At 33.3% G+C, this 20,539-nt stretch overlaps 3 protein-coding genes across 4 annotated transcripts; 2 read left to right on the top strand and 1 right to left on the bottom strand.

Moving 5' to 3' along the window:
* Positions 1-6,349: 6,349 nt before the first annotated feature.
* Positions 6,350-11,080, bottom strand: LOC128181035 (uncharacterized). Of its 2 annotated transcripts, none has more exons than XM_052849289.1 (2): positions 10,997-11,080; positions 6,350-7,558 (listed from the first exon to the last, which is right to left on the bottom strand). In XM_052849289.1, exon 2 carries the CDS (start codon positions 7,442-7,444, stop codon positions 6,560-6,562), a length of 885 nt encoding a protein of 294 aa, XP_052705249.1. In that variant the 5' UTR covers positions 7,445-7,558; positions 10,997-11,080; the 3' UTR covers positions 6,350-6,559. The 2 variants fall into 2 exon arrangements, with proteins under 2 accessions (XP_052705249.1, XP_052705250.1); XM_052849290.1 differs by having other exon boundaries at positions 10,982-11,002.
* Positions 11,081-12,157: 1,077 nt separating this feature from the next.
* LOC128181770 (uncharacterized) lies at positions 12,158-14,782 on the top strand. Its single transcript, XM_052850289.1, has 4 exons — positions 12,158-12,712; positions 13,094-13,139; positions 13,243-13,308; positions 13,488-14,782. The coding sequence occupies exons 1-4, from the start codon at positions 12,365-12,367 to the stop codon at positions 13,865-13,867; spliced, it is 840 nt and encodes a 279-aa protein (XP_052706249.1). The 5' UTR covers positions 12,158-12,364; the 3' UTR covers positions 13,868-14,782.
* Positions 14,783-18,475: 3,693 nt separating this feature from the next.
* Positions 18,476-20,325, top strand: LOC128181769 (uncharacterized). The gene is made up of 4 exons (XM_052850287.1): positions 18,476-19,072; positions 19,312-19,357; positions 19,479-19,544; positions 19,818-20,325. The coding sequence occupies exons 1-4, from the start codon at positions 18,713-18,715 to the stop codon at positions 20,195-20,197; spliced, it is 852 nt and encodes a 283-aa protein (XP_052706247.1). The 5' UTR covers positions 18,476-18,712; the 3' UTR covers positions 20,198-20,325.
* Positions 20,326-20,539: the final 214 nt, after the last annotated feature.

Raw genomic sequence — 20,539 nt, 5'->3', positions numbered from 1 at the left:
ACGCTTTAAAATCAGTTCTATGTAGTTGTAATTCTTAAAACTGCTTGGTCCAATTGTATACATTGAATATAATGGATGCTATAAAAATATTTCATTAATTTTTAAGATCGTTTAAGAAATATTTTATTTTTACAAAACATCTCAATGAGAGCAAATTTTTAATTGTTAAGATGGGTATCCCCCGCCCCCTCCCCCGTTATAAAAATAAATGTCCAACTGTAAACGGTACGTGTCAAATGTTGTATTATAAAATTTTATGATACTTCAAAAAATCTTGTTAAATAATTTGCAGCAGCAAAATAATAGGAATGCCAAAAGGGATTTTGAAGTGAAAAATAAATTTTTTTAAAGTCATGATACAACGTTTTTCTATAGACATCTATCAATCCAATGACTTCAATTTAACCTGATCTAAAATGAGTCAAAAATGAAAACGAATAAAGAATCTTTTTACGCACTGGTGGCTTTTCAGAAGAGAATATGTTTTTACTCGTTGACTAGCATTAAGCTCTCTTTTTAGCCCCCCCCCCCCCCAATATAATCAGAAAAACGGTATTCAGTTTGAAAAAAGTTATACGAATAAAGGACTAGCACCGGGAAGACTTTTTTCAAACCGAATGTCATTAAAATGTTTCAGGAATAGGCTGCAATGTAAAAAAAAAAATTCTTTAAAAATATATGACACCGCCATTCATGAAAAATTTTAATGGTTTAATCATAAAAACCACTTGGAATGTCGCTTCAAGAGATTGACTTCAAAGGTAAACATGCAGAAATAAATTTAACGTACTCTCAAGAATTTTAATCGCATTTGGTTTTCATGGTAATTTTGTTGATGTTTATGTTGTCTCAAAATGAAATCCATGGACAAACGTCTCGCTCTACTAAAAGGACATTCCATTTAAGTCAATTTTTGACAAATCGAATTTTACCTCCAACCTTTGAGACAATAAACAAAAGTTTATAGGTTTCAAAAAGTACTTATAGTTGATACATTTTATATACTTTTTCTCTCTTGTTTTATCAATATATACATACTGTTAAACCACAAATTTATACAATACTAGTATTGGGTGAACAAAATGTGATTTTTTAAATATAAAAATGAAATGTAGACTGACTGATTTATTTAATTCCCAAAAATGTTTATGTTAATACAATTGTATTGTCATGTAACTCAATTAGTACATCGTATCTCTGAGTAGACTCAAATATCACGTGACATTTTGTGATCAATTAGGTCATAAAATACTTATGCAAGGAGCTGCAAAATTTTTGCACGATTTCTCGATTCCAATCTCTTCTATGTTTCAAACTTTCCAGACTTAAACTCCTTTAAAAAGCAACACAAACTCAAATCAGCTAATCCTAAGGTACTCATCACATCTAGGTTTCTACTTTTTAAGACACAACGCCACAAGATGGCGCTTTCATAGTTCATTTAAATTGTTTGTATCAATCCATTTTAGTTGAATATTATCAGCACTGGTTATAGTATCGAAACCACCTAGAGCTTATGATTTATTTAATGAATCATTGTTTTGGAAATTTTTCTTGTTTAACGCAAAATTGCTTATTTGTTTGCCTCTTTCCCTTACATACTCTTATGCATCAAGCTACCTTTTATAAATAAGTAATTTTCTGTTGATTTGGGAGACTATTTTACGGCGTAGTGAGCCACTTTGAGGGCCTTCAGGCTTCACAGCACTTCACTTCAAAATTAATACCTTACCCAACATGACAACCTACATATAAGTATACCCTAAATTTAAAAACACAAAAAATTCATTATCAATTTAGGTATTTGTGATTTTTTGACATATATGTAGCTCTATGGAACGAAGCAATTTCGTCTGTTATCTTCTCACACACTTGGTAGTTCCACTTTAAAGTGGAGACATATTTTAGGTAAATATAGAATCAAAAATGCATTATTAAGCCGGATGCAATTTCGTATCTCAATATCTAAGACCTTGTGCAGTCATACAATAAAATGCTTTAGTATAGTTCTGAATTGTACACAAATAGAAATCATTGGCATTCTTTGAATTTGAATTTATCTTCTCAGAAACCCGTTGAATTCTCATCTGTGATAACTTAAATAGAGAATTTCGGAAATTTTTACTTTACAGAAATCAGAAAAAAAGAAGCAGTATTAAAACTATATGCATCATTCTATTTTTTGAGACTGTGCATTACCCTTGTAAAGCATGGCGACTGTGCATTACCCTTGTAAAGCAAGACATTATTAACCCGCGAATATGATTAAAATTTATTTGTGATGCCAACACATTTCGTTGGCCGCTGATTAAGATGTAAAGGAAGCAAGTTGTTCAACTGATTATTTATCAGATCCATCTTAAATTTCAAATATCATTTTTCTAGCCATGGACTATTCTTGGCGTATTTGGTCAAGGAAAAAACTCAACTTTTAACTTTTACGCTGGAGCATTTTCCTATGTTTTAAACAGAGTGTTTCCTAGAAGTGAGAATAGTGACTAATGGTTATTACCTTTCAGCTAATTTAAGAGGGTTTAATGGATGTGGTCATATTAAGACTATATTAATATCCTTGGGGTGAAGAACTTTCTATAAGAATAAAGGGAATTTCTAAAATTTTATTGTGGATCTTATATATAGTATGTTGATCATCAAGCAATCAAGGATCTGATTAAAGGAAAACTTGATACACGTAAATGAGGTTAATGGCATATATATTAAAATGTACAGTGTGTATTTCGATACCATATTTTGAAGAAAAAAAATGATATCATGTATTGCTCTTGGAAAACTGTAATGAAAACACACTGATTAACCGATTTATTTGAAGTCAAAATAAATATTTTATTATACACGTTGATATAGATTGTGAAAATAAAAAAGATAGGATACAAAAATCATCTCAAATAAGATACGTAAACAAGTGGGGGTTCAATATTTCGAAGTCATGATAATTATAGTCACTTTTAAATAAGATGTGAAAATTATAAAACGTTCGTCAATATTTTGCATGGTGAATTTGTTGAACCCCCTCTCCAATCATTAAAAATCGTTTATAAAAATGAATATAACTAGATACGATCTCGTTACGAGTAACGAGTAAGTGTTCCGTTCAATTTTTTTTTAACAATACTATCAAAATATAAATGAAATTATAGAATTTACCTTCAACCCCATCGCTTTCAGATAATGTATACAACTGTCAATATCCTTCACAATGCTTATAAAAGTGTTTTGCTTCTTTACATACAGCACAGTAAAGATTTAAGATTTTAGTTCCCTAATCCCTAATAACGTTATAAATGGGTGTGGCAATGAGTTTTGCAAACTGATATCGTTATGATCAACAACTTTGTTTCTATAATGCATTACAAAAACTTTATCGGTTTTAAGTTATGTGTAAGAGAGTTTACGAGTGTCTTGGCCCCTATATAAAGGGACCAGCCCCTTTTTCTTGATTTCCTTGAAAAGGTCTTAAGAATACCAACATGTTTTGTTCTTACACCCATCTAAAATTGTTGTTCATTTTTTAGATACAAATAATTTAATATTTTAGGGGACAGCCTCTAGATCCTTAATGTGGGCAGACATTGGTCTATTGATTAGTGGAGTCAATTAGAATCATCAATGCAGATATTTTCTCTTTTACAATGCTTAACAAAATATGTTTCCTTCTCTAGATATAGGTGACTCTCTAGGGGCCAGTCACTTTTTCTTGATTTCTTTGAAAGGGTCTAAAAGATACGAACATTTTTTGTTCCTTCACCCATCTAAAATTGTTGTTTATTTTTGAGATACAAATGATTAAATATTTTAGGGGCCAGCCCTCTAGATCCTTTATTGGGATATACATTGGTGTTTCGATTAATGGAATCGATTAAAATAATCAATGTAAACATTTTCTCTTCTACAATGCTAAACAAAATAGTCTCCTTCTCTAGATAAATTACGTTAAAGTTTAAGTACTTTGGCCCCTAAAAATCCCTAATTTCTTAAAAGATGGGCGTGGCAATGATTTTTTCTAATAGATATTGTGACGATCAACAACTTTGCTTCTATAATGCATTACAAAAGTTTTATCATTTTTAAGTTATTCGTAATAGAGTTTACGAGTGTCTTGGCCCCTAAATAAAGGGGCCAGCCCCTTTTTCTTGGTTTTGTTGGAAAGAACTTTTGATTCTCTACCACTTTTGTTATATATATCTTAACAAAATATCAACTGATAAAAAGATACAGATCAAAACGTATGAAAATTTTGAATGAAAATTTGTACCCAATTCTCGTGCCTAGGCGAGCGCCACTAACGTAAAACAACATAATAGTGCACAACTTCAAACTATAGACTACCTATCCTGAAAATTTCATAGTCATATCTCTGATAGTTTCTGAGATCAGCTCTGCACAAAATAGGTCGTAAAAAATTACAAAATACAAAAAAATCGGTACCGGAAGTGACGACACAAAAAAAGAAAAAAAAAGTATGAAGTTTAGATCACACCCAATAATCTGTGAAAAAATGATCGATATCGGTCAGACGGTTTTCAAGAAATCGCGTGCACAAAATTTGGAGAAAAAATAATAAGAAACAGTACGAAAACTATAAGGTCTTCCGCTGGAAACTGAAGACTTTAAAAATCGAGGTCATGAAGGTAAGATTTGATATTTTGCGAATACAATAAACCCACTCTCAATTTGAATATAAACATCAAGAGAAGGGTGACAATTCATTTATACCTCATGGATATGAAAATGTAAATCTACTATCTCAACTATTTAAACTCCGTTTTCAAAAGATATGGTATGTCAAACATTGCAATATTTAATCTTGTCCATATGTTTGGAATAATTTCTTTTGTATGGTCAAATTTCTCATTTTTTTGTATAATTTTTCATTTGTATTGTATAATTACCATTTGTTTTTTTAAATTTTCCATTTATACACTATATTTAACAAACTAAACATACAGAATCAAGACAATTTGTTGTTAACGATGACACATTCTGATATCTTGTACATTCAAACCGCTCCAATCACTAGATAATGAAAGTAGGCATATTTCGTAGTTTGCCAGAGAAACATAATGGTTAAAACACAAAAACTGTTTTTCTTTGTTCAAATACTTGTAATGTTTTTGAAACCTTTATTGGGCCACAAGGGAGTTCGGAGTCATATATTGAAAATAAAGAATGCGATATAACTATTATGACCAGACGGTTAAGAGACCCACTGGTCTGCTAAAACTCTTTCAATTGATTTTAATTGATTGAACATTACTTTTACTTGAATGAACGTGCCGAGAAAGAATAATATATAAGTTTTCTAAGAGGGATGTGCGGCCATCTTGTACAGTTTAGAATAAGAATGTAAACACTTTTGAACTGGCTTGTTTCTGCCTGAATCTGGCGAGAATTTTTGCCAAAAGATACAAAAGCAATAAATATGAGATTCTACATGTTGTTTTGAATGCATATTATGCATAAGTACAGGACAGTGCCTTTTTAATCACTTAAAACAGCTCTCGAACTGTGCAGCTACAGACTTATTTTTAAGATTTAGAGCCCTGCAAAAAATATAAAGGGGGTTCTTTCTTATCTGAGTGACCTTTCATTTCACAGAATGGCAGAGCTTCATCATGGGATTTTCATAATTGTATGTTACACAATTCAAAAGTGATTTGATTTGATATATATTTCTTAAGCAGGTCTTTGTATAATTTTTTTCTTTAAAATACAAATTGTACCTTTGTAACGAATAATTTTATATTTAAAAAGCTCACCTAATAACGGTTGTCAAAAATTTCGTCACATTTAAACTTTGTCACTTCACAGCTATGGTAAAATATGGTAAAAGAAAAGTAACTTGGTTTCCACTAACCCCCACCCCATTTACATGTATATAGTCGCCAAAACGTACAAAAATGAAAATGAACAGTAAAAATTATGAACTGATTTTGATGACTCTCAATAAATAATTCTTTTTATCAATGATGCACTGTTCTTAGTGAATGAATTAGCTGATAACCTTATCATTTGTTAATGAATGTTCTTTTGGTACAACAACGCAATTCTCACCCAGGTGCTTGTTCTGAGCATATGAAACTTCGATGTTCTTATACACGTACCCCAGTTTATGATTATAGTCATAGACCTTTTGCCGTTTATTAAAAAAGGCCTAAATTAAGCAACACTTCGGTTTTAGTTAAACTGCTAGAGCAATTTCAAAATAGATATTGCATCAAAGGTAAGTTCTAAAATAGAAACAAAGATTAAAACATGCTCAGCTCACCTAAGCATTGTATTTAACACACTTTGATAAAAAAAAAAAAAACCAAAACAATTTACCTCTTTGGTTACATTTAATATATAAATACAAGTTTAAACAAATGAAAAAAAATTATACAAACAAAAACATGTTGTATAACTAAACAAATCCACCCTGACTGATTGCAATTTTTGCGTATAATATATTTCTTTACTGGTAACTAAATATTAAAAATCTAAATCTATTTATTACTAAGTTACAATTTGTACATATATTAATAGCTTATACAGTACTTATTTACATGCAATACCTGATCTTCTTCAATTTACGTGTGCCCCTTTCAGCCACATAAAGGTTGTCTTTAGAGTCCACACATAAACCCCAAGGAGCGCAGAAATTACAGTTATCAATGTAGCGGAGGAACCGTCCGTCGGGATCTATGATATGGATAAACTGGTCGTGGTAGTTAACGATCAGAATCCGACTCTGGCTGTCTGTGGTGATGCCTGCTGGAAGAAATGTTCTCTTGTAGGGATCACTACATGCAGATTCCTTGGTAATAGGAGGTGGGCCAGTGTACCTAAACCTAAGTTTCCCAGCCTGATCGAACACCACTACTGCGCCGGCGTCATAATCAGACACACAGACATCTTGGTTCCTGTTCTCACAGATGTGTTTGATATAAGTGTCACCAGAGGGGAGGAGAGGTTGCCTTTTGTCACTGTACTGAATTGTTTGTCTCTCTTTGGAGCCAGAGTAACGCACAACTTTTGCTTGTTTATAATCATCGCTGACCATGAAAACTAGAAGGTCACCACAGGAGGTACTACAGACACGGTCAGGTTTCCACTTGCGTAGTTTGATGACCGTCTCTATCGTTTTATTCTTTACTATGTTCATAGTTCTATCTTTGTTATCAGCATAAACCAGATCTCCATTCCTCGTCACTGTTATGTCCCCTGGATCGTTTCCTGACTTGGTTTCGATTGACTTCACTTGTTTCCCATGCAGGTTGTAGAGTCTCATAATTTTGCCATTACCACGCGTCCATACTTCTGTGTCATTCAGACAGGTTATGCCAATCAGAAGACCATAATATGTGTCTATTTCTGTAATGACCTGGGGTTCATCCATCAGTGACAGGCCTGGCGGAGGAGAAGACTCGGCTCCTTGGGTCGACATGTTATTGAAATTTGAATACAGTGGGGCTTTAGCTATCGAGACTCCAGATATCCGGACGCTTCAGTTTATGGACGTCCGGATAACTGAGGTTCCACTGTACCAGTATGACGAGTACTACAAAAGATTAATGGATTGCTCTATTCCTCCACCCATATATCCGCATTATTTTAAATTTTTTACGTTTTAATTAAATTATAATTCATGCATATGTCTACTGTAGTCTTTTTTATCAGACTGTCTCCAGTACATTGTCCAGAATGTTGTAAGTTGCATAATGTGTCAATTTTCTGTTGCCCCCGTTTTCTGTTAAAATTATCATTTAAATCTCGGTAATGAATGTCTTTTAAAAATCAAAAAAATAATTGAAGTTCAGAAGGTGGTGCCACGAAAAAATACAGTACAACTTGTAAAGATACGAGGCACAGGAAATAATCCACCACCAATTGATGTGAACAATGTGATATTCCTATCTGTGCATTACGTGGGGGTTTTTTCTGAAAAATATACAAGATATAGACATTTACTTCTCAAACCTTTGTATGAAAACACAAAACACATAAAGAAACAGATAAACTTATTTATCATAAGTTTAGAATTATAAATTATACAATACGGTCAAAAAAATATATCTTATAAACAAATGAAGAAAACTTAAGGAGGCTGGATGTTCAACAAATTAAACATCTATCTAAATCAAATCTATCTAAAAGATACGATTTTTGGGAGTTGATTTTAATCAACTCTCCTTTGCAGTTACTCAGGCAAACCGAAAGTGAAACAGTGTTTGGACCTAAGCACAAATCAACACCGCTGACAACATTTAGTTCTAATCAATAAACTCGATGTAATGAGTTCTTAAGCATTGTTTTTCAAGGACATTAATTTATAGACCTTGTAAAAAGTCAGATTTTAAATGGTACGAACAATTTAGATATTTTTTGAAGTCGTACATTTTATGTATTCCTACGCCAGAGTTCAATATAGTCTCGTTCAACCAGACGATCGGCTGTCTCCGTAAATCTCCGACAAGCAGAGAGTCTCTCTTGCTTGTCGGAGATTAACGGATACAGCTGAGCGTCTGGTTGAACGAGCTAGAGTTCAATTTTGCTTGGATCCATACAATTTGTCATAACTATTTCGATTACTGATACGCAGTTTGATAGACTAATTCTTTGAATATTACACATCATGATTGATATTGGATTTTCACGAATTTCCTGTAGAATTCATATTATAAATAATGTGCGTAATTCAAATACTTATAGGAATTTACTTGCCATGCATGCAAAATTACATATCGTTGATTTTAAAATAAATAATAATCGATAAAATCAACTCCCGTCATTACTTCAGTACTTTGATTTTAAGTTTTAAACAACAGTATATTTAGAAAAGGAAAATAATCTATTTATTTTTGCTTCTGAATTTAGGCATTTTCCGATATTTTTGTAAACAACTCTTCTTCTAAATGATATCAATATATACAGTGTATAAAAAGAATGGCTACGACCATCGGAGCCGTCTTAATTAAACAACACCTTGACATCACTATAGGTATTAAGAAGTTGAAATCTGGAGGGGATGAAATGGGGTCTAATCATGCATTTGGCTGTCCTAAATAAATAGGAAGATGCAGTTCTTGAATCTTACACCCATTTTTTAATTCATAAACAACACCCATTATCAAATCAAACTGTTATTTTAAAAACCTGTTTATAAGATTTTATTTTGTTTCCATGTTAAATATTGAAATCTGATTCATTTATTCATTTAGAGTTTATAATCTGTTTTAATACACACACCCCCCCCCCCCCCCCCCCCCCGCGTAAGCAACATATGGCAACGGGTACCAAAACGAATTGTTACATGCGCGTAAATGCGCGTACCGTATAATTCACGTCATTCATAAAGAAGCTAGTTAAGTTTTCTTTAAATTTAAGACATCCAGTGAAATTAAATATAAAGTGCCCATCAAAGGTCCTCCACGCCTTTGAAAAAAGTTTCTCACAAACGTTTGGGTCTTTAACAATGTAAAACATATCGCCTTATATTTAAACAACCGGAAATTTTTCTGAAGACAGTCAGTAACAAACGTAATAAGCACTAATGCAAATATTTGTAACCGTTTTGTGTAAAAAGCATGACTTAAATCCTGATTGGCTAAAACAAAAGGCTTATATTTGATTAAAAAGGAAGTTTAAAAATAAGGTAGAACTAAAAATATAAGGCCGCCGTCTAACCAGTAAATTCTCACCTATGGGAAAAAATGCTATAAATAATTTTATATACTACAACGTTTTCATAAGAAATAGCTCTTAAGGGGGTAGGGGGCTGTTTCACAAAATTATACGTTTAATTTCATCATGATGACACGAATTTTGCTGTAGATCTACTTGTTATTATAACTGATAAGAACCATTCCACAAATATCTACATTCAATTTTCCTGAAACATATTGTATTATTTTGAATATACAAAGGATGCTAGATCCCCCGCTGTTAGACGATTTAAACAGGAAAGACTTTCCATATCGCCTAAATTATAGAAGTTCACATTTGTTCTCTTTACGAAGACTTTTATTGACATACATAAAAAAGGTTTGATATTCTAATCATAGTCCTTGATAATTTATTGCGTTAAGTTTAATAAAAGGGGGTGCAATATTTTTAATTTCGAGGGAAAATATATTAAATTTAATAGCAGACTAAATAACGAATGCAACGAAATAAAAGTTGCTTAATCTCCTTTTAAGGTTTGAAGGGTGAATTTTTGGGTAATCGGTTTTAATCTAAATATTTTGTCTTAAAGGGGCATGGTCACGATTTTTGTCAAATTTTATTTTACTGTTTTTATTACTTACAATGCTATAGGAATGCATTTCTAATGATCAAATGGAATTTGAGAGTCAGTCATAGAGTTATAAGCAAGATACAGGACTCACAAGTCTTTGTCATGTAAACAAGGCTCTCGTGCCCTGTTTTTGTTTATATAGGTTTAATATACTGGTAAAACCTTTTTCAAGCTGATTTCTCTTGATCTTCTTATTCATTTGAAGCATAAATAAACAGTTTCCAAAGTTTAACACATTAATTTTAGGTCTAAAACTGAAATTTTACTTCAACATTCAAAATGTAAACAAACGCTTTGTTTACATGGCAAAGACTATCAAGCTCTGTAACTCGCTTATGACTCAACGAATCACGCTATAATTTTTGTTGCCTATTAAAAATGCCTTACGAAAGCATTGTAATCATTAAAATCGTAAAAACAATTTTTGACCAAAATCATGACCATGCCCCTTTAAAAGTGATTATCTAGTATATTTTCTAGAATATACTGTACTATTCATTTACAACTCAAATTTTTATTTAATTAAATGCACTTGCTTAATGATTTACTAAAGCTTAAAAAACTGATATTCAAAATTTAGTATTTAATAGTTTTTCAAGGTGGAACAAACCTTTTAAAGTATTTTTACTATTTCAAAGACTATACAAATTTTAGAACGATTAATAATAGGTCAACTGAAGAACATACTTAATTCAAACCTACTGGTAAACTATTGAGCTTGAGTCTTCACGGTCCAACATGGCTTGCTCTGTGTGTTTATAGTCAAACATGCCTGTTTCTATGTGTTTATTATTTGTGGTAAGTACAAGGTCACGTGTTTGATTTAAATGCCATGTACGTACAATAGCTTTAACCGTCAAACACAACAAAGCATTTAAATTTTTACATCTGATATTCATATTAATTATTACCTACTCAGCAATGTTTTGTTTAAAAAGATGGTTTTTACTTTATTTGATAATGTTGAATTGACTTCACTTTCAGGAGAGCGTCTATCACGAAATATTTAGTTAAATATTGAATTGCCCGAAGACAATTATAATCAATTTCAGTTGATTTTCTATTAAAGGGACTTAGACACGATTTGAGCTCCAACTTTTAAATTTCATTTTTCCATTTTTAAAGTTTAGAATGATTAATATGGGTATTTTTAATGCTTTGTCAAAATCTGAAAGTCAAACATTGAGTTATCAGCAAGATGCAGAGTTTAAAATGATATATTTCATAAACAACGCTGAAGTCATATGTGTTTTAATTGAATAACTTTCAATCGAATGTTGCTTTCTTCTGTTGATAATATTATTCATGAACACATTGAATCAGTTCACCTTCTTTGTCATGTCATTTTGTCAACGAAATGGTAAGTCAATACTTTACATTATTTGTAAACAAATACGTAGTATAAACTTTCTCGAGCTTTGTTTACATAACAATAAACTTTTACCGCTGTATCGCTCTTGTTACTTGACTTTTAGCAATCAAATGATGGTCAATCATTCAAAATGCACAAGTAAACCATTTTATACATAAAAAATACAAAATGAAACTTCCATCTTCAATCGGGTCGCAGTCCCTTTAAACACAAAAGCATAATTGTATAATCCTTATCTTTGCGACTCGAAGCTTTACTGCTTTCGAACTTTTCAATCCATATACAATTTATGTATGCATTTATTATTTTGATGTTAACCAAAATATACATTATGACGTAATTTCCAGTTCGAGTATTTGGCGACTTTGATGATTATCCTTGTTAGCATCAGCCTTTTGCACTGAGTTCTAAATGTGATATTATTGTATTGAATTAATGAATATGCAATGATAACATATATAGAAAAAACAGTTATTTGATAATCTTGGTGTCGTAATTCATAACAGACTAGGAAGAGGGAAACAACGGGGGTATGGACAAAATTTAATTGACCCCTTAAAAAAGAATGTTACCACTATAATGCTAGTATTTCTCAATCTAATGGCTATTTCCTGGTTAAGGAAATCATAAGCATTAAGTGGCCCCAACTTACACGTATTTAAGAATTTTCAGTCGCATTGATCAGATCAGAGGGGACAATGGCACAGGACGATAGTTCTTCCCGTTGCTTAAATAACGAGAAATGTTCGAAAATTCTCAAGGGAAAACGAATACGACGCTCCTTTATCATTTCGTTTGCCGTAAACGTGTTCTTTTTGGGTGTGGTGTTTTGCTGGGTGGTTCTTCAGATTGTCGGGGACCATCGAGACCACAGGGATGACACCCAAGGGCCGACACCTGCGCCCTCTCTCCCCGAGGACTCGTTCTATTCCTGTTCTCCGTGTAAACCCATGATGAGGGCTGATGATGCTGACACAATGAGGCTCGCCACGGGGAATTCCTCCTTTGTATGCTGTAAACGAATAAGTCAAGATGTCAAATTAGAGGTTTGCACTTCATTTAATCATTGGTGTAAAAAAAGTATTTGAACGTAGATAATGTATCATATAGCAAATGCAAAACGGAACTTGATGGTCAATAAATTACGATTTGCTTAACCGTTGTGAATGCTTACATTAGATAAATTTGGCACTAACTATTGGAAATAAATGATACTGAAAAAGTCGGCATAGATTACTGTTCTATTTTGTTTGTTCTTTTGAAGTAAAGTAATCAAAGCGTTGATATGAATTCAGGCACACATCGTTGTTTGTGTGTGTGTGTGGGGGGGGGGGGGGGGTATGAGGACCCACCCCAACATCTCCACAATCAATCTCCCCTTGTTGTAACGTCCCTGTCTTTCAATGTTTGTTTTTTTTCTACTTTAGGAACCTAACACAGGGCAGTTGCTTGAGGAATGTCAGGCCAAAAGGGGTATGCAGAAAAAAATTGAGAGAAAGAGAGAGAGAGAGTTTGTAAACTATTAAATTCATGTCGTTTAGTTAATCAATCATAATTTTTTCTATTCAACTTTAAGGCACTGATGAGGGCACAGTTGGAGCACTTATGTACATCAACCTTACACAATCACAATGCACTTCAGGTAAGTGGACATTGAGAGATTTTCTACTTTCTAGATGAAATCCGATGTTTATCTTTTGATCAACATATATTTTATGACCAAGTGCTTTATCACAAACAATATGAATATGCAAATGCTGAATTAAAGATGTTAAATTAATCTTATCCAGTTGATTGAAAAGGTTAATTAACTTTGCTAAGGTCTGCATTGGATGCTGAGTGGAGGCACCTCTTATATGAAAGGGGGAGTAGTGTATGAGGACTCTACACATTATGGCAAACTGACCGTCCCTAGTGACGGGGTGTATGCAGTCTACAGCTACATACAGTTCGATTCCTACACAAGTAATAGTAAATTAGACCGTCCAAAGCCGGAAATGCACGTGTTGTACAAAAATGGCGACCAGCTGGTTCAAATGAACAAGTTCATGCTAAGGAAACACATTTACATCACCAGTCAAGTGGGACCGATTTTGGTGGAGTTGAAGGCCAGAGATTCGATCCATGTTGCTGTGGGTTCAATGGGCGGGTTTATTCACAACAATCCTCAGTCCAGCGTTGTCGGGCTATATAAGTTATAAATCACGAGAACAACACTAGGAAAAGCAGTGTGAAACCAAACTTGAAGTTGAGAATATTACTTACGCAGAAACAGAAACATATTGGTCTTTATAACGATCTGGCTACAAGAAACTAAAGTTTTAAGGAAAGAGCCTTCTCATTATCAGACATATTTCTGAGATAAAGAAGTTCATGAAATTTTTACTTAGTCAAACAGATCATTTAACACTTACAGAATGATCGTATCAGTCTAATCAAAGTTGACCATCGTGTTTTCAGATCAAGGTCACTAGCTTTTTTATCAATGTTTAGGATAATAAAAATGAATGTAGTCACCTGCAGTTATATAGACATCTGTTTAAGATATGAAGTTTCTATTCTTTAATGTAATGTAATGCGATAATATTAGAATGCCTATCAGCTTATACTACTAAATTGAAATATACATTTAAACTGAATTGATAGATATTCCTTGGCCCGCATTTCCTCCAATTTTTCTTAAATTTTGAAGATATTTTAATTATTTTTCTATGCTTTCAATATTAAAATATTTCTGATATTTAAATATCTTAAAGGGATAAATTGACATATAAGCGAATACATTGACCATTTTATAAGAGAAAAATCCGATTTACTTAAAAAAGCAAATTAAAATGTAATTTGATGGGCAAATCATGTTTTAAAAACAAATTCTTAGACCCGAGTATCATTTCATAAGTTCATGGTAGTTTTAAAAGCCTAGTACATTCATGTAATTATTTTGAAAATGCTAAATAGACTCATGAAATTTACAGTAATTTTTAATTGCTAAAACATATGATATTTTCCTGCGCCAATGTTCCTCCAAAAATATAGTCCTTGTTAGATTCTGAACTTTGATTTCTATTTTCTAGGCCAAGTTGTATAATACTAGTAATAAAAAAGAAAGAAAAATATGATATTTTCATTTCCTGTTATCGTGATTGAATGAACATTTAATCAATTTTACTTTTGACAAGTTAAAAACCAGAGAAGACTCCTTCCTTAACTTGACTGAAATGGTATTAAAAGATAAATACACGTCCGGTATAATTAACAATTCCTTGTTTGCAATTTAACCCCAGTTTCAGCTTTCCTATTGGTAAACCACCCGGTAAACGTCATCTCGCAGAATAATATGCCATTTATGATATAAACGGGGCCTTATACTAGCAGTAGTGTAGCTTTTCCCATCCCAAGGAAAATTGCTGATTTTCCTCTTTGTCAAAAATTTCACAATATAGTTTTTTTTTAATATCCAGGCACGTAGCATCGTTTTTGAAAGTGGGGGGGGGGGCAGACTCATCCAAAAAATCTTGACAAGCAAAAAAAAAAAAAAAAAAAAAAAAAAGGGAAATTTTCAGTTTCAATCTTCAAAATCTTAATCCGGGGGGAGGGCTGGCGACTATATAACTTTCAATTTCACTCCTCATTTCCTTATTTTTATATCAATTTTTTACATACTCCCAAAAAAGTGGGGGGGGGGGGGCCAACTCTATGATAATTCCATTTTTTATATGTAAATTTTAAAAAAATTGTTGCTGCGAGAAAAAGTAGGGGGCCAGGCCCCCCCTGATGCTACGTGCCTGATATCTACTTACTTCCGGTGACTCCTTGGTGTATAAAGCAGTAGCGAAGGTTCTCCATCCTCGTCTTTCACTTGCTAGCTTCTAAATAGCCCCAGTTTGTCTTCTGTTCTTTTATTTACGCTGCCATGGTCCGCCCCCAAGTGACCATGAGACTTCTCGTTCTCCGTTTTCCTTCTGGTGTCCCGAAGAGAGCTAAAACCTTTTTTTCTGATAATGTTGACCGAGTCTCTTTAAGTAGATGACCAATCCAATTTCAAAGTCTCCTAGCGAGTTTTGTGCTCATGCCCTCTTGCTGGCACCTGTTGAAAAGATCCTGATTTGGGATGGTCTTCGGCTAATATATTCCTAGGCTCCTATGAATAGGATCCTTCCTAGAGACTTTGTATGAAATGTCGACGGCTAGTTTAGGCACCTGCTCTCTGATCCATACAAAAGGATAGGTAGAATGCAGCTTTTGTAAAAAAAAAATTGCCCTGCCTGTGATTTAACTTGATTTCCAATCAAAAATGTTTCTCTCGCCTTGAATTATCTTTGTTTAATATCATTATCTGCTCCATCATCTGTTGTAACTTTATTGTCCAGGTCTGTAGAGGTGTTAGTACATGTATACATGGGAGGGTTTTATTTTTCACTCTTACCTCCATTCGATCTATGTAGGAGGACGTTTACTCAGTAGCCAACAATCATTAATGCATAGAAAACAATGCCTCTGGGAATGTGATCATCTTTATTTACAATTGTTTGTACTTAAAATCTGATAAATCAAAATACATTATTGCTAGACTTTGACCCGTGCGTCCACGGGTTGGCATATAACATATAATATCGACATTTACGAAATAGATTCATCGGCACGCCGTATCGTTGCTATTTACATAACCAAGCGTTAAGCCTACAATAATGCTATTAATTTCACTACACTCTGCTTAGTTAGAAAAATCTAACTGAAAAATCTCGGGACGGGCCTTCACCACAGTTTAAACGCCTCCGATATGTACACCCGTAGCAAAAAATTGCAGAATCGCTCCGGAACGATTTTGGAGAAATTTGTAAATAACAATTAAATTATTCACAAAAACTATTTTGAGGCTGTAAATATCTTTCATCTAAGAATTTAATTCATACAAATGAAGAATTCAACACTTTTCACCAACTTTTTTCCTCGCTTTGAATTTACACACCATGTTGACATTCGGAACTCTCGGGATTTTTCATATTAAATGCACTGAGTTAGAGTTATCTCCCGTATTTCCTTTGCTGAATATATGACTAATTTTCAATGAAAATTTACATGTACACGTATTTGTAATATCGTTTCTGAGTTTATTCATACAAATGTCATATTAAGGAAACATAAACTAAAGAGCCTCCCGTGATTTGGCGTGAATGTAATGCGCATGCACAAGATTGTAAAATCCAAAAAATTCAGATGATTTCCGGATTTTTTAAAGGAATTTTCTTCGATTATTAATTAGCGAAGCTTAATTGAGAAAAAATAAAAACAAATTGGTAATATTCAAGTACCAATGATGTTAAAAATATATAAAACAAAAGACAGTACTCATCCGATTTCTCAGTATTAAAGCTAAAAAAATCGAGTCTATTATTTTAATATAGTAGTATAGATTCATGACAACTTTTAGTGGGGATTTTTATCTTTTAGCAGAGGGTAGATTGAGGACGATTTTAATATCTTGAATGCATTAGTTTTATCAAACATATCTCAATGTAATTTGATTCTTCAAAGCTTATCATCCAAAATGTACCATTGCTTATCACCATTAAATCAATTTGGCTGAGATTGTGCGATATAAAACAATATTGTCCAAAATACATGAAAGTACCGTTGCTTATTATTATTAGAATATCTTCACTGAGCTTTTTAAAAATATATATATATTTCATAATTTTGTATTGTTATGTTGTGTTTCTGTGTGTGTGTGGGGGGGGGGGGGGGGTAGAAAATAGGTTTTTCTGAATTCGTAAAACCTTGACTCTTATCATCAGATACCATAGTAAATGATTATTTAAAACAATCTCCGAAGTTATAGATAAATGTTCGTTTATGGGTACGATAGAATTTTTTCAAATTAGGCACACGATATTGATAAGATGAAATTCAGTAAACAACGTAAATATGACACCGGCATCGAATAATTTCATCCACTAACTCAACTTTCATTAATCTCAAAGTCAAGTATTTCTCATATGATGAATGATAAATCTAGATATTATACATGTATTAGTTATGGGTATATATGCTCATTGTTGTTGAAAATGGTATTATCATTGTGAGTTCTATACCATCCCATTTCAGGTTATGTGTATAAGTACTCCAACATACAACGCTCCTTCATCAATTTGTGATAAAGAAACTGTCAGTTTGTAAATATAGTTTTTTTTACTGCCACCAGGAAAACTCGAAATCTGAAACATGACAAAACCATAGCTTTAAAAGCTGTTTTATATTTAGGGCTTCACAACATATTGCATAGTAACATGTATGATGATACTCCATCAATAGAGACCCATTTAACAAGTTAATCTTATTTTTCATTTATACTATTGGCGATTTTAAGGAGATGGACATTTCTATGTGTCATGTTGTAAGTTTTGAATTTACCGGGTGGCAGTAAATACAAAACTTACAACATGACACATGACACAGACAAAGCATATCCTTGATAAAAAGACTAGAGGGAATTAAATAGCAATGGACAAAGTTGCTAAATGGAAGTTATAATACCACATTGAGTTATAAACCAAGTAGTTGCCCGGAAATTTGTCGTAACTGGCACAAACGTCATTCATCAGTCTTTGCCAATAATAAAGCATTCCTCAAAAGATTTAACCTTCCTTCCTTTATGGAGGTCAACTATAAAATAGTCTCTTTTCTTGTCTCGCAAAGTAAATTTTGAATTAATCTTCACACATTGCCGTGAATGGTTCAGGTTTTATGTATACCCTGGGTGATCATATTACATCAATAAGTGTAAAGAAGTTCTTTTTTAAAATAAAATCAATACACTCAATGATTAAATAAACAGAAGTTGTTCTAAAAGAAAAATTTCCCCTTTAAAAAAATATCAGTCGCGGAAAGCTGTACATTGTGTAGAGGATATAATTCATTCGGTTTTTCCACTGTCAAAAGGGAAAAGGAAATATGTGCGTGGGTATCTGCATACCTATTGATAACCTTATATAGGAAGGGAGACCTACTTATACATTATTATATCACAAATACTGATACCAACAAAAATGACTGTTGCAGAAGACCAAACTTTAGACAGAATGATTTCAGAAAACTCGGAAAATTTGAGAACGGAACGACCGCGTAAACGAGGATCTCGAGCTCAATACGTTTCGTTTGCCGTTAACGTGTTTTTTTTGGGTGTGGTGTTTTGCTGGGTGGTTCTTCAAATTGTTGGGGACCACCGAGACCACAGAGATGACCCCCAAGGGTCGACACCGACGACCTCTCTCCCCGAAGACTTGTTCTATTCCTGTTCTCCGTGCAAACCCATGATAAAAGCTGATGATGCTGACACAATGAGGCTCGCCACGGGGAATTCCTCCTTTGTGTGCTGTAAACGGATAAGTCAAGATGTCAACTTAGAGGTCTGTATTTTTTATTTCTGTATTGACAAAGATTTTGTTCGTAAAAATTGCGGTGGAAAAGATTATTTATCTAGCGTTAAACCGCTTTGATAGGCTTGGAAGTCGTGAAAACTAGGATCCTTGTGTATACATGTAATTTAAAGATATTTCTTTCAGATTAAGCTGATTTAGAGATGCAAATAACAAGAAATTTTAATCTGAGCGTGCTGTTTTAGCTTGGCTTTATGATTCTACTTTAGGTACCGAACAAAGGGCATCTGCTTGAGGAATGTCAATCCAACAAAGGTAATGAGAGAGAGAGAGAGAGAGAGAGAGAGAGAGAGAGAGAGAGAGTTATTATTGTCATTATTTATTATTTATTTAAGCCTAATTCGAATATGATATACACCTTTTCGTTCAATTGAAGATAATGGCGGAGAAGCAGTTGGAGCACTTCTGTACATAAACCTAAACCTAACACGATGCATTTCAGGTAAGTGGAAAATGATAAACGTTTCTTTTTTATCAACATGTTAAATGTAGATGTAGACCAATATATACAATTTGTAATTACACGTCCAGTTAAAAGTTTCAAAATGACGGTATTTAATCAATAGAAAACGATAAATAAATATTTGCTGCAACTATGAAGCAATATTTCTCACAATTTTTTTTTTAATTTTGGTGCAAGTGTAATGTGCAAAAAATACGGTCAACAAATTCACCTATTGTTATAGAGTTAACCATGGCATAAACTTTTGTTAAGGTTTGCACTGGATGGTGGGTAGAGGCACCTCCTATATAAAAGGGGGCGTGGTGTATGAGGACTCCACTCATTATGGCAAACTGACCGTTCCTAGTGACGGGGTGTATGCAGTCTACAGCTACATACAGTTCGATTCCTACACGGGGAACAGTAACCTAGACCATTCAAAGCCAGATATGCACGTGTTGTACAAAAATGGTGACCAGCTAATTCAGATGAATAAGTTCATGCTAAGGAAACACAGTTATATCACCAGTCAAGTGGGGCCAATTTTGGTGGAGTTGAAGGCCAGAGATTCAGTCCATGTTGCTGTGGGCTCAATGGGCAGGTTTATTCACAACAGTCCTCAGTCCAGCGTGTTTGGGATGTATAAGTTGTGAATCACGTTCGGAAAACTATGACACTATTGGAGAATCCCTAAATTTCCGATTGAAATACGATCCTTTTTGCTGCTAACTAGGACTTGCCCGAAAGCTATTAACCGAGAATATACTTCAAACATTTATTTTATTTATTTTATTTACTCAAGTAATCTAAGCAAGTGTGGTTTGTCTTAAAGCAGCATTTATATTTAGCTGTGGTTTTTCCAAAGCTTGTTGTTTTGTTGCATAAATATGCAAAAAGGATAAACACTGTTGTTACTAAACTTTTATGATATGGAGGTGTCAAATTTTATTTCTCGTAACTTTAGTATATTAATTTATTAACTATGCAAATTCCCT

The sequence above is a fragment of the Crassostrea angulata genome, chromosome 4 (assembly GCF_025612915.1).
Source record: "Crassostrea angulata isolate pt1a10 chromosome 4, ASM2561291v2, whole genome shotgun sequence".
Taxonomy (NCBI): Eukaryota; Metazoa; Mollusca; class Bivalvia; order Ostreida; family Ostreidae; genus Magallana; species Magallana angulata.
Note: the sequence above shows the minus strand (reverse complement) of the source record. Positions and strands in the feature narration are given on the sequence as shown.

Excerpts from the sequence above, each read along its gene's own strand:
- LOC128181035 (XM_052849289.1), bottom strand. The coding sequence starts at position 7,444 with ATGTCGACCCAAGGAGCCGAGTCTTCTCCTCCGCCAGGCCTGTCACTG.
- LOC128181770 (XM_052850289.1), top strand. The coding sequence starts at position 12,365 with ATGGCACAGGACGATAGTTCTTCCCGTTGCTTAAATAACGAGAAATGT. Across the intron at positions 12,713-13,093 it reads GTCAAGATGTCAAATTAGAG|GAACCTAACACAGGGCAGTT; the intron begins GTTTGCACTTCA and ends TTTCTACTTTAG. Across the intron at positions 13,309-13,487 it reads ACAATCACAATGCACTTCAG|GTCTGCATTGGATGCTGAGT; the intron begins GTAAGTGGACAT and ends AACTTTGCTAAG.
- LOC128181769 (XM_052850287.1), top strand. The coding sequence starts at position 18,713 with ATGACTGTTGCAGAAGACCAAACTTTAGACAGAATGATTTCAGAAAAC. Across the intron at positions 19,358-19,478 it reads GGAATGTCAATCCAACAAAG|ATAATGGCGGAGAAGCAGTT; the intron begins GTAATGAGAGAG and ends GTTCAATTGAAG. Across the intron at positions 19,545-19,817 it reads CCTAACACGATGCATTTCAG|GTTTGCACTGGATGGTGGGT; the intron begins GTAAGTGGAAAA and ends ACTTTTGTTAAG.